This window comes from Erithacus rubecula (genome assembly GCF_903797595.1).
Source record: "Erithacus rubecula genome assembly, chromosome: 1".
NCBI lineage: Eukaryota > Metazoa > Chordata > Aves > Passeriformes > Muscicapidae > Erithacus > Erithacus rubecula.
The window spans coordinates 26,217,329-26,230,955 of NC_136658.1; the positions used below are offsets into that span (position 1 = coordinate 26,217,329).

The 13,627-nt window shown below is 50.7% G+C and overlaps 1 protein-coding gene across 1 annotated transcript; it reads left to right on the top strand.

Annotated features, from left to right (window-relative positions):
• The first annotated feature begins 5,694 nt into the window (after window positions 1-5,694).
• LAG3 (lymphocyte activating 3) lies at window positions 5,695-11,776 on the top strand. Its single transcript, XM_079314325.1, has 8 exons — window positions 5,695-5,922; window positions 6,153-6,324; window positions 6,480-6,706; window positions 6,977-7,234; window positions 7,414-7,707; window positions 8,041-8,331; window positions 8,605-8,720; window positions 11,176-11,776. The coding sequence occupies exons 1-8, from the start codon at window positions 5,868-5,870 to the stop codon at window positions 11,281-11,283; spliced, it is 1,521 nt and encodes a 506-aa protein (XP_079170451.1). The 5' UTR covers window positions 5,695-5,867; the 3' UTR covers window positions 11,284-11,776.
• The last annotated feature ends 1,851 nt before the right edge of the window (window positions 11,777-13,627 follow it).

Here is a 13,627-nt window from a genome sequence, read left to right on the forward strand (position 1 = left end):
ACTCCTGGAGAATGGGTCTGATGTCTGCAAACAGAAACTTCTTAGAACTAGGAAAAATTATAAATGGCACCCAAAAAAAAAAAAAACCAAAAAACCAAGCTTAAACCCATGTTTACTCTATGTCACCTCAATTGCACCCCAGCTCCTGGCAGAAGTTTTTAATATTTAGTTTGCTCTCCATTTTGGGAACCCAGATCTCTCCCAGCCCTCATCGTGACACAGGAGACCCCACCCCTCCCTGGGAATTTTAAATTTCATTTATAGTTCCAACTCTTTGGTGCCAGCCTCCTTTGGGCGTGAGTAAGGGCCAGCCCTTACACCAAGAATGCCTGTTGTATGTGCCAGTCATCCTCCAGCATGGGGAGAACAGGATACTCCAGAGCTAGCCAGCTCTCTGCAGGGCTGAAGGCAAGAGCTCAGCAGGCAGTGATTATCCACAATTGCAGGTGTTCAGGGTTTGCCTGGGCCTGAGCAACCCAGCCTAGTCTGAGTGTGACCCTGCTGGGAGCAGAGGGGTGGAGACCCAAAGGTGCTTTCTCCCTGAATCTTCCTGTGATTAACAGACAGGTGGGTTCACTGGGTTTTGTGGGGCTTTTTCTTAGTGGGGCTGCAGAAGATGTCTTACAGAAGTATAGGGTGCTACCTGCCACGAGGTGCCAAGTGGAGAGGAAATTGAAAAAACAGCTCAGCTGCCAGCAGCCTGTGAACTGCAGTCTGGCACACAGTCCTGTTAAGCCAGCACAAATGCACAGTGTTGCAGAGAGGGGCACCCCCATCCTCCTTTTCATCTCTCCTGCTGCCTCTCTTTTGTCAACACTGATGAGCAGTGGAGAATTGATCCAGCTGAAAACTAAACTATAAAGGAATATATCCATTTTGATTTACAATGAGCCCTTTCAGTTTAAAAATGCACCATCTCCTTCCCTCGCAATTTTTTGTTCGAAGCAAAGTGGCTGGGGATCACCAAATCAGAGCCTTTATTCTCCTCAGGACTATTCTGGAGCACTGCTGTGCTCTTCCTTGCTGTGCCATCACCCACAGCAGCCTTCCCTGTGGCTGTACTCTCCTGCAAATGATTTCTCATAGCATCACATGCTCCTTTAGTTACCCTACACTTTTTCACGTCTAGCTTTTACACTAAAAAAGAAACAACATATTCTCTAAACATATTTACTAAGTGTTTGCCTGGAGTTCCAGGGATCCAGTGCACCATGAGACATGGGCTCCTGCTCTCCTGCCATGACGCACCATGAAAACACAGCACATGGATCAGATCTACTTTTCACAGCTCCTGAGGACACGTGCAACTGAGCCTAGAGCCTGACCCCTCTGTGCCCTGAACACCAGCATCTGAGACATGTGCCTCTTCTGTGTTGGAGAGACCCAGGGTACTGCCCAGAGTAGGACACAGAAAGGATTTGAGCCCCAGGAGCAGAAGGCTCCTTTTGTGATTTTTATACTGTCAGTCAAGAGAAACAGCAGCAATAAAGATATGAACCTGGAATATGTGGATCAAGCTTTCTCTCTTGGTGCCAGGAGAAATATTATTGTTCCCCCAGATCTGCTGCTGGGTCTTAAGACCAGCAGACACAACCCCCATCTATTCTGGAGGCCCCACAGGCCAACACATCTCCAGGAAAAGCAGTCGTACAGTTTTCCTGCAAAACTGTGAAGAGACTGAAACCCAAGGAAGCCACAGCCAAGAAGGGGCTTTTTTGCAGTCTGTTGGGGAAATCTGAGTGCCCTGGTTTTGCTGTATGTCCAGCATCAGCCTGTCCTGCCACCACCTGGCCACCATGTGTTGAGGTCCTGTGTACCTCTTTGCTCTTGAGAAAACCCACTGCAGCCCTGGGATGTTTGGGAGGCTATTGCATAGTTTTCCATCGGATTAAAATAATGAATGCTGCAATGAGAGATGAGTCAAAGTGTAACCTAGTCTGCTGCATGGAGTATTGTAGTTAATCCACCTCACCCTCTGTGTTGCCAAACACAGGGGCTGTGGCATCAATCACTTAACTAGATACTGGCCAAGGTACTGATAAGCCATCACCATCTCCACAGGTAGTTTTGGATGACTGAAGGAGATCCTGCAGCATCCCATCTTTCCTGCAGAAAGGATCTTTTGAAAGAGAATAGTTACACACTTCTCCACAGCGACTGCTGGCCAGATACAAGTTTCCAGCTGCCAAATATGCCCATGAATGCCACAGATTCCCTTCATTAATTAAATCACCAGGTGTTTTGTTTTTTTTTAAAGAAATGCAGCCTACACCTTCAGTCACCAGCCCCCAGTGCTGTTCCTGACTTTCTAATTCAGGTTTCTCTGGGATACTCAGCTGTCTGCTGAGGATTGCTATACAAAGGGTGCTCACCTTTTAGTACTGTAGAAAGAGGCTGCAGATTTGTCTAAAAACCCCCAAAATCTAAGCTTTCCTAAAGGTGTTCCTAGGGGATTCTGAGAAGCAGGCCACTGCTAGGCTCTCTTCAGCACCATATCAGCAGCCTGGAGCCACTGCCTCCCTCAAAAAAGGAAGTGTGCACCCACCCTCAACTTAATTCCATGCACAGAATGCATCTCAGGTTGGTGCCTTGGTAGAAGCCACCATGGCCCTCTGCCCCAGGGGTGCTCTTTGGATGTTTCCCTACTGTGCATTTCACACCAAGCCTGCCAAGACGTGGGCAGTGCCTCTTTCTGCTTCAGTGCTCTGTGCCTGACCCCACTGCAACAACACCATGTTGGCTGGGGAGCCACTACACCTGTCCAGAAAAGGACTGCACTCCTTCCCCTCTGCAGCTGACCTTAGACCTCTTTTGGCTCCCTCAGCTTCCCAGGCAGTGCCAGAAGTCTTGCAGCTAATCCCAGTCTGATCCCTGGAAACCCTGCTGCCTGTGCAGGTGCCTGGTGAGTACCAACCTGCCCAGCAGCTCTTGCTCACACCACATCCTTGCCAGACTTTCCCTTCTGTTTCCCCAGGCGTGGCTGCTTGTTGTTTACAGTCCCTTGCCATGGAGTTATTAGTTATCTCTTATTAGTGAGTAACTTGTTTTTGCTTGCTTGGTTTGCTTTGGTGCTGGGCAAACAGCAATCAGGAGGTTTTAAGTGAGGTCCTGCTGGCAAGCACTCTATCTCAGGAACACCCAGACCAGCTGATAACCCAGGCTACAACCACAGTGTGGTTTCCCAGATCAGCTATAGTCTGCAAATGAATTCTGGAGCACCTCAGAAAGACAGCATTAAGCAGAAGTGACCAGCTTCAGATTGGGTGCTGCAAGGACCAAAACGTGAAGGTGAAATCTTTCATGATACCACAGCAATCTGGAAACACGACCAAAAATTCCTTCAGGGACACTAACTCAATGAAACTGCAGGATAGTGTTTTCTGTTCCTGTTCTTTTTAGTAAGGGCAGTTGCATCTGTAAGACAAGCCGAGGCACATGTGTTAGGGTTAGGGTGCACAGGGTCTCTGCTGTGGGTGCGCCTGGAACCTGGCTGAACCTACGAACGCCTGACACAGACAAAGAGCATTTAGTGAGCTGGGCTCCTGCCTCCCTGCCCCTGGCCACTCCTTTGGAGCCTGCCTGTCATTTCCCATGGCTGTGCCAGGGTCCCACACGTGCCTGCCAGCCAGGGAACCCACACAGGCGCTTCTGAGAAGACGGTCCCTGCTGATCTCGCTCCGGTCACTGTTATCTCCGCGCCGGGGTCCTGTTCTGGGAGATGACGAAAATGCCATTCGAGGGAGTCAGCATTTAAAGTGGGTCGTTAGCCAGAAACGTCACCGTGCCTTTGCTAAAGATAGCCTGGTGCTGAGTAAAACGGCGCCTCCAAAACCTTCATTTCACGACGTGCTCACTCAGCATAATAAGCCCTGGGTCCCAAATGCCCCCCCAGAGCCAGGCGATGCCTGGCGTGCTCCCGGGCTGTCCGGCAGTCCCTTGGGACCGCCTCTCGGGCAGCGGCACAGCATGGAAACACATCCTCTCCTTTGCTGGTCCCTGCAGGAGACAAGCGTTTCCCAGAGCGCAGATTCCACTAAGGATAGTTTGGGGGGCGAGAAGGGGACAGTGCCAGGGTGCCAAGGCTGCGAGTGCAGGGAGGGTTGAAATGAAGGGGGGCAGCAGCGACTCGGCGTGTCCCCCGAAAAAAGTCCGGAGAAGGGGAGCAGAGGGTGCTGGACTGTGGAGCCATACGTGTCTCCCCACCACAGTTCCAGATCCTCTCCCTCTCTCCCTCTCTCTCTCTCCTTCTCTCTCTCTCTCTTCTTCTCTCCCTCTCTCTCTCGTCTTCACCCACACACTCACACCATTCTTGCGCTGCTGATTCAAGGGAAAGAGAGGCTGATGTTTTCTGCTTGAACTGGTCACCACAAACTGTTTTTCTTGAACAGGAGGAAAAAACACCCCCTGATAGCTGTCACAAGTTCTCCCCTATCTTCACTTGCCTCTTCCTCTCTCATGCAATCCCCGAGGCTGTCACACAAGAGGGCATGAAGGGCCACTGCAGAGCAGTCCCTCAGGGGCATGGGGGCACACAGGGCTGCACCTGTGCACCAGTCCCACTACTCCAGAAGATCCACATGGGATGAAATAGCTGAGATCTGTCCCTGAAACAGAGGTCTGCTGAGGGGAAGCATAGCACTGGCTCTCTTTTGTCCCCCACCTTCACCACACAGCTAAGGAAAACAAGAGAGCAAGCCAGAGTTCCTTCTACAGTCAAGAGGTGGTCACTATGAGTCACCTCCCTTCTCTCAGCCTCAGAAAAAGCCCAGGCCCTTGATGGATGAGCCACCGAGGGGCTTGGGTGTTTGACACCCATCACGAAGGGCTGATAAGTCCCAAAGAGTCAGAGCCAGTGGGTTGCAGGAAACTGTGAACCACAACAGTGGGGGATCTCTGAGACAAAAAAGAGGGCTCAGGATGAGGCACATGGATGGAAATATATTGCTCTGTGCAAAGGCCAGCAGCTGCATGGGGGCTAGGATGAGCCCCCTCAGCACATGAGCTCGAGTGGGTTTCCCCCAGAACTTCTGGAGCAGGAGGTTTTCTTCCTCTCACCCCTCAGAGTGCCATAGCACATCGCCCCTCTTTTCAGCACTTATTTTTTCTCTCTGGATACTCCTCTCTGTCTCCTTGGACCACCTCAGCTGTGTTCCATACTAGCCCCAGACTCAGGATTAGTGAGTCACATGTGTCCTGGTGGGAGCTCAGCACAGACCCTTTCCTCATGCTGCCTGCGAACTGACCAATGAGAAAAAAAAACACTAAATCAGCATGTTTGAAAGATTAAAGAAGGAGAAAAATTATAATAATGAGAAAAACAACAAAAGAAAGAATAGCAGACAAAAGAGACCAACGTGTTCTCAAAAGCCCTGAAACAAAGAGAGAATCTGTAAGAGACGGGAAGATCAAACCAAAAAAGGAAAGAGATGAAAGACAAACATGAAGGGTACTTGCTGGGAAGTGTCTTCTACACTTTTTCCACTGGCTATATAGAAGCGAAACTTGTAAGAAAAACAACAGCGACCCAAAGAATTTCCACTGAAAGATGCTTAGAGCAGTATCTCTGGTCCCTCCCTCCTCTGCCCTCACGTGCCTCAGGCTCCTACTGGTTTCTTGGTCGTGACGCATCTTCTCAGTGATACGAGGAAATTCGCTGCCCACCTGCAATATAAAGGCATTTAGGGAAATGCTTTGATCACAGAGGGAGAGAAAGCATGAGGGCAAGCACATCCCACTGACCCCTCCGTGCTCACCCACCCACCTAACAACCTTCTGTACCCATGCCGCGTTTGTGCTGATCTCTTCAAGCTTTGGACCTCATCAAGCACACACCTGAGTGAGAAGCAGCCCCTTCTCTGGATGTCACCATGGGACCGGTGTCCCTGGGGCTGTTCCTCACCTTCACTCTGCTGCCTTTTGCTGGTAAGAGGGTCTGAACACATTGGGGAGGGCAGAATAGCTCCATGATTGGAGTTTGGGTGTGACTTGATCCCTGGAAAGGGATCCCTGGAAAGGACAAATTTTTGCCCTTCCAACTCCACAGAAGGTATATTATGCTGTATTCCAAGCCACCCTGGCAAAGATGGCATCCCCAACTCAGAGTGGGATAACATTGAATCCCACTCTTTGCTCAACTCTCCATCTTGTTACAGCTGGCCACATCCTACTGGGATTATCAGAGGGGAGAAACAGGGAGCAGAAATTGTGGGTCAGAGAGGGGAGTTCAGCCGTGCTGCCCTGCCACTTGAGCCCCAGAAAGATGAGGGAGAGCCCAAAGCATCTGTCTGACAAGATATCTGTGCTGTGGAAGCGGCAAGGAGGAAGGTACGCCAGGGCCAAAAGAGATGCGAGTCCTTCTGGGGGAACGGAGGGGTTGGAGGCCTTTTGAGCCCCTTTCCTCCTTCCCCATATTCCCTCCTTCCTGTGCCTCGATCTCATGTTTGCCTGTGGCACGAGCTGCTGACTTGTCCTGCTCGCAGCGTGTCCCAGGAGCCGCACATGGTGCTGGAGGTTGGGTACTCGGGCCTGCAGAAGACAGCGCTGCGCATGAAGCCCCGGGTGTCGCTGCAGGACTCCAGCCTGCGCAGCGGCAACTTCTCCCTGCGGATCGAGCCCGTCCGGAGCGAGGATGCTGGGCTGTACGAGGCACAGGTGAAATACAAAACAGAGGTCCACAGCTGCCACGTGGAGCTGGGGGTGATCACAGGTAGGAGAGGAGGGAAAACCTGGAAAATGTTGATTTTGAGGCCGGGGAGGTTGTAAAGGTGGGGTAGGGTGGGGATGCCGCGGTTGGCAGGGCAGGTGAGGGTGCAGGCAGAACCCTCTGGAAAGTGCAGTTTCCTGCTGTCTGCCCTCAACTCTGAATGGACAGCTGCCTGAGGGACAAGTTAGGACACAGCACAGGCACAAAGGGCTGGTTTGGTAGTGCCCCTATGACCTTAGCTCACGACCCTAACCCAAAACCTTCTTTTTTCAGTAACCATCAGTCCACCCAACCCGGTGATGGGAAATGAGCTGGTCTTGATGACCTGCAACTCCAGCCACCGGGCCAACCTTGTGGAGACATGCTGGTTCCATGACAAGCAGCCAGGCCCCACCTCCAGGACCTTCTGCTTCTTGTCCAGTGCTCTCTCCATCTTCCATCCAGCCATGAGTGATGCAGGCTCCTGGCGCTGCCAGCTTCGGTACTCTGATAAGGAGATGATTTCTGCTGCATTCAACCTGCAAATTCTAGGTCAGCTCAACCTCTGTGTTGATTCCCCAGCATCCCTGAGCTGATACCTTTGATGTGCTGACTAGCCCCAGTGGCCCCAGCTTCCCAGCTCCCACCTTGTCCTCACTTCCCAGGTCAGTCACCTCTCTGAGAAGCTCTTTCCAGGCACCGCCTCACATTGTCTTCTTTCCCTGGCTCAGGTTTTGATGGCCCATCCAACCCTGTGGTCTATGCAGCAGCTGGCTCTGCAGCCGACCTACCATGCAGTCTGAGCTACCTTCCCAGTGCCTCTGGGGTAGATGTGGTGGCAGCCCACTGGAGCCACCTTGCAGGAGGACATTTGCAAGGCTGGGGCATCTCCCAGAACCTGAGCAGCAGAAGCTTCCCGCTGCATCTCCCGGCTGTGGGACTGGGTGATGCAGGGCGGTACCGCTGCGCTGTCTCTGTGGGACACAGGACAATCAGCAGGGACGTGACCTTGGCCGTGCTTACAGGTGAGAGGAGGTGCTTCACCCCTCTGGGGTCCTTCACTGCAGATAATCCTCCCCACATGTCTGTGCAACGAGCATGGGTAGCTCCTGGTCATGGGTTCCCACCCCAGGGCAGGAAACAAGATCTCTGTTGAGGGCATTGCACTGCATTGGACTCTGTTGGAATTAGGGAGGTTTCCTGGGTGACTTGATTATTCCTCTTAAGAATGAGAAAGACAAAGAAAGTAATTTAGAGGAAGTAATAAAGAAGAGATGCAATAGAAGAAGGATGGACGAGGAGGAGATGTGGACATGCCAGTAGTCTTTCCTGAGGTTACTTTTTCCCCTTTGCCACAGTGATTCCCAGCATCCAAGGACCAGTGTCCGAGGGGAGTCGTTTGCTGCTCATCTGCAGCCTGGTGCATGCCCAGGGACACGAGCGTTTCCAGTGGACATATCTTGACTCAGCCCCTGCTAAAAGCAAACTGGCTCCAGCTGCTCCCCGTAACTTGGAGGGTCACAGTTCCTGGGTGGGACCTATCTTGGAAATACCCCAAGTGTCACAAAAGGATACAGGCACCTGGGAGTGCAGTGTGTATGGCCCAGAAGGCAGACTGGGAGCAGTGGAATATGACCTGCAGATCACAGGTACTGTCCCCCAGGGGTCTGCAAACAACCTCTTCCTCTCACCCTACTTAGCTCTCTGGAGCTCTTTCCTCTCTCAACCTCATCCTGTCCTTCTCCCCTTGGACCACTTCGATCCCATCTTCTTGTCATCCTCTTAGCTTTCACCAGTTCCTCCTGCTGCTCCTTTCAGTTCCCTGCACTCTCTCCCATTTTGCCTGTTGTTGTGCAGTCCCACCCTTTCCTTGGTGCCAAATCAACCATCCCTTCTTCCCTAACTCTGGTTCCTCCTCACAGGTGCCCAGGTCTCCAGCGCTCCCTCCATCTTCAGTGGGCAGATTACTTTTGGGCTTACACTCACCCTCTTCTTCCTGCTTGCTGTTTGCGTTCTGGCTCTGGCCCTACAAAGAAGGGTAAGTGTCTATCACCCCATTTCTGTTATTTTTCCTGTACATCCACCCTTATCTGACCTTCCCCAGATTACTCCAGAGGCAGCAGTGACAGGTATGGGGCTGGAGCACCCTGCTGATGGTGTCATGGACACACAGGGAAAGCTGTGCCCTGGGCATTGGCAGATCTGGCTATCCATGGCACTCCTCTGGGGGCAGGTCAGATACCTCAGAGGAGGAAGAAAACCTCCTAAGGGACAATCACAGCCCAGCTTTGAAAAGCTTCGTGCTTATTCCCCCAGAGATCAAGACATGCTGTACTAGAGGAGGGCTAATTGCCAAGCTTTTGTAGATGTCCTCTCTCTCATTCCTTAGCTGGATGCTTTAATGTAAGCATCTCCTGTTCTGTATCAGTGCCTGCTGGTGCCCAGACACAGATATTGATGCAGGGCTGTTGTTTCTGGCTCAGCCCTCACACCTCAGCTCTCAGCTTCTGGCAACTTAATGCCCTTCATTTGCTCAGCTTGTTCCAGTACCTTGTCCTCTGAAAACTCTGCCTTGTACCTCACCTTTATGATACCCAAGACCAGGCCAGGACTAATTCTTCCCCAGCACGTCACTGGAAAAAACCGTGCAAACAAGTCAGACCGTTTCTCTGCAGTTTTCATATTACTGCTCTGCAAATTAATAACATGGCAAAATCGTCCTTCAGGGTTTCCTTTTGCAGTCAAGGGACACCTTTCAGGAGTAGCTGTGATGCAGCTGCCTCCTACTTAACCTCATGGAAAGGGCCCATGATGACAATTCTAGTGGGGAAGGGGCTGGGCAATCAGAGCGAGATGAGTTTGGAAGAGCTTACCCTGGTGAAAGAGCTGGGAGACTTGAAACTGCCTTGAGCTGAAGATGAGTGATGTGACAAAATTGATGAAAAGTCTTAGCAAGTCCCAGCGGCTGGAGACTGAAGGCAGGCAGCATCACAAAAGAAGCAAGGTGGAAATTTTTTAAAAAAACACTGTGGGTAGTGCAAGAGCAGCTTGTGACAGGTTCTTTGTCATCTGTCCTTAATCAGCACTGATGGTAAAGGATAATATGAGACAGAAATCTTCAGTTTCTGTGTGACTCTCCAAAGTGTGCAAGTCCAGGGCAAGGTGATCAGAACCAGCCTTTGCGGTCCAAAACCTTGGACTGGAACCCCTTGACACTGTACCTGTAAAGTCTCAGCCAGCAGGAAATAGGATCTCTGCATGTCCAGCTGTTTGCTGTTCTCATCCCACCAGGATATTCCCCACACCAAAGCATTCCCTATGTCCCCATTGCCCTGCTGTGCTCAGCAAGCCAGGCTCCCGTGTTGCAGCACAGCTCCTCTATCCATGGGTGTTCCTTTGGATGGCCCTGCTTTAGCAGGGGGATTGGCCTGGATCATCTCCAGAGGTCCTTCCAACCCCAGCCACCCTTGGACTCTGTGATTCACACCTTCTCTGCACAGACTCCCCACTGGGCTTATCCTCTGTCAGAGTGCAGATGAGGTGCCTGGAGCAGAGATATCAGCTCTTCTCTGGTTCTCTCCCTCTCTCTGCTGGCACCCTCTGAGATTGCATTTGCTGTTCCTGTGCTGGTTGGAAACTGGATGCTCCTCACAGTGTATCATGCACACCTGTTGTTGGGCTGTTAGGAACTCATTAGGAATTCCAATTCCCTGATCCTACCAATGTCTGATAGGTACTGTTGCATTTCATTGATCCTGTCATTCAGGTTAGTGCTCCCTTCTCCTAAAATATCTGTGTCTTGTCTTGCATGATATTCTCATCCTCTTTCTTCCAAATGAGGCTCCTCAACTTTATCAGCTGCCTGACTCATTAGCACTTTCACACTCTCTGTGCCAATAATGACTGGTCTTTGAAGACTTGTGCTTTTCATTTCCCTTCAGCCTGGCAGAAACCTGTCAGCACGACCCCAGTTCCTTCCTCTTAGCTGAGATCACACCTACCATGCCATTCTCTAACTAATCTTTCTTGCTGTACTGTCTGTTTGTAACCCTATACTGTTATCAGAAGCCCTGAGATCTGCCTTTTTTTCACTGTCTAGAAAGTCACTTGAGATAGTGCTTCTGTCTTTAATTTGTTCTTACCTCATTTTGTTTGAGCCTTCATGCCTTTATCACCTCTGTCTGAAAAGGTCTGTAAAATCTGACGTACCATCAACCCTGACAGTGGCCTGACCATTGCCCAGGTCAGCCTTTGCTCTCCCTTAGGCATGTGCTGCCTTTGTTGCTCCTTATGTCCATGACAGGATGGTGTTGAGGCAGCCTTCCCCAGAAGAAATTGCACATCTCAGGGAGTGTCTTTTTCCCTGGCTCTGGGAGGAAATGGGAGCCTTGTGGTTGCAAGCATGAGAACTGTCCTCCACGGCAGGGAGAGGGCCAGACTCATGCCATTCAGTCTGTTTCCCGTGTCTGACACAGCCTCTGCTTCCCTTTCAGGCACGGGCTCCTGCCTTCCCAGCTCTGGAAGGGATGTGTGCAGTCAGGGTGCCATGGAAGCCCATGGAGGAAAGCCAGAAAGGGAAGATCCAGCAAACGGAGTGCTGATGGAAGCAGGGCCATCGGGGCTGGTCTGCATGGGAGGATGAAACTGTGTGCCACTCAGAGAGAGATGGGCACCATGCAGACCTCTCGGGGGGATGAGGGATGGCAGGAGCAGTGCAGGGACCTTGGGAGCTCTACCTGCAGAGGGGCTGACAGCTGCAGCCAGGGCAAGGCAGACTTGCCACTGCAGTCAGGTGCCAGCAGCAGAGATGCTTTGGAGCTATGGGAGTATCTGAGCCAGTAGCTGCTGCCTGCTTCGGTGCCACATCTCTGTCCCACTCCTGCCCCTCCTTCATGGCCTCTCTCTCAGGCTTTCTTGGGTGGAACCCTTGGATGCAGTATATGGCTGGAATCCATCTCCCCTGCAGTCTGACAATGTTTTTTTTCCCCCCGTGCTCACTCTCCCTGCACTGCCCTGCTCACTGCCCTGTTGCACATTTTGTGCATTTTAATTTATTAGAAACTAATTTTAGAACTTAAAATAAATCCATATGACAAAAAAGCCCCACTGACCCCTGTGTGTGCTTGTGGAGGATCGTGCCTATTTGGAGCCAGGTATACTTCTGCCTGTGTGGAGCCAATTCTAAGGATTTTGCTGCCTTCTCTTTCTCTTTCAGTTCTGTTTTATTGAAGTTGCCTGTTCGCTTCTGACATTTTCACAGTGGGGAAGGGGAAATTAAATGTCACTAGAGAAGGAAGAATCACAGGTTCAGTCTCTCCTTTTTGCTGCATTTCAGAGCCTTCTTTTCTTTTTTTTCTCCCATCTGACTGTCCTTGTTCATTCATTCATTTATTCCTTTAGTCCTCACATTTTCCTGAAAGATCTACAAGTGGTATTATGGCTCTTTGTCACTCTTCCTGCTAAGGATGTACTTAGCAATGTAAGCATGAGTCTGCCTCTCAAGACCTTCAATGCATTTAGGTTTCATGCAGTCAGAGAATGCTCTTCATGTCCCCTCTGAGCAGCTGTGGAGGCCTGTGGTACTGCTCTTGAGCAGCCATTGAAGGCTGCCCCAGAAGAAACACCAGTGGCAAGACTCCCACCTGTGATTTCTCCCATTTGGGTCCCCAAGCTGTGGCTGTTCCACGCTCAGGATGGAAGATTCTCTTGCCTTCAGAGAAGGTCACCACAGCCAGACCAGCTTTTGGTTATTTCAGCAGGCACATGAACAGACCTTCTTCCTGTGTGGCTCTCACCTTCCCTCCCCAAAAGGTTCAGGCACTCAGGCAGTGAATGCACTCAGGTACCCTTAGACTGCAGGTAGTGCAGCAGCAGCCAAAAGTCACAACTACCCCACTCCAGGAAGCTCACCTGGACTCCACAGCTCTTTAGCTACTCAGCTATCCATGTATTTTAGTGAAAATGACACCCCTTTCTCCACTGAATCCTAGAGAAGTGGAGCAGAGCTGCAAGGTTGACTTTTCTGCTTCAACCATCCCATGCAATTTCAGGCAAACCCTGGAGCAGAACCAACATAAGACAAGACAGTCCAGCATGGCACCAGCATCTTCCTAGGCAAATGATAATGCTGCAATTTTTTTCCAGGTGGGAGTGATCTGTCTAGCTCAATCACCTCTCTCTGCCAGATGCTTTGTAGGTAGAGAAAAAGTTGGTAAACCCTCATGGGGCTGAGGGGCAATCCAATATCCATCAGGATCACATAATATTCTCTCAGTGCCTGACAGTGGTTTGCTCTTTCTTCTCACACACAATGGGATGCTCTCTCCTCTGTGGGTAACGCTTTCAGCACTGCCTGTGACCAGCCTGGATGTTCTCATTGCTCAGATGTGGGCCTGGTCTGACTTTAAAGACCCCTGCATCCTTGTACTCTGACTTCCTCTGGCAATCAGTCCTTGGATCTGCTTATTCACTGTGAAAATGGTTCCTCTCTCGGTTTTGAATTGAAAGCTTTCCACTTTCACTGTTTTCTTTTCTCCCATCACAAAGGCTGGGAAAAGAGAGACTCCCAAATCTATCATACCTTGGATGGCAATTATTTTACCACATTTTATCACATTCCATTCCCTTTTATGTAATTTCCCTATTCCCTCCTGACTCATTGCTTTTCAGGTACAAATCCCAAATTTTGGGACTTTCTGTCTTGACAGTTGCATAGGTCCATGTCTATGCATGGTCAGCTCTGCTCTGGAAGAGGAGGCAGCAGCCCAGCAGGGGAGCAGTGCTGGTTTGCACAGAGACACAGAGCCTTTCTCTGCTTTACTTCCAGGCAGCCCTTCAGTGTTTTGTCTGCTCCTCTGAAAGAAGTTCAACAACACTGAGCTTGTACCCAGCTGTTCACTGTGCCTGTAATGATAGGCAGATGCCTGACATGGTGCAGTTACAGAG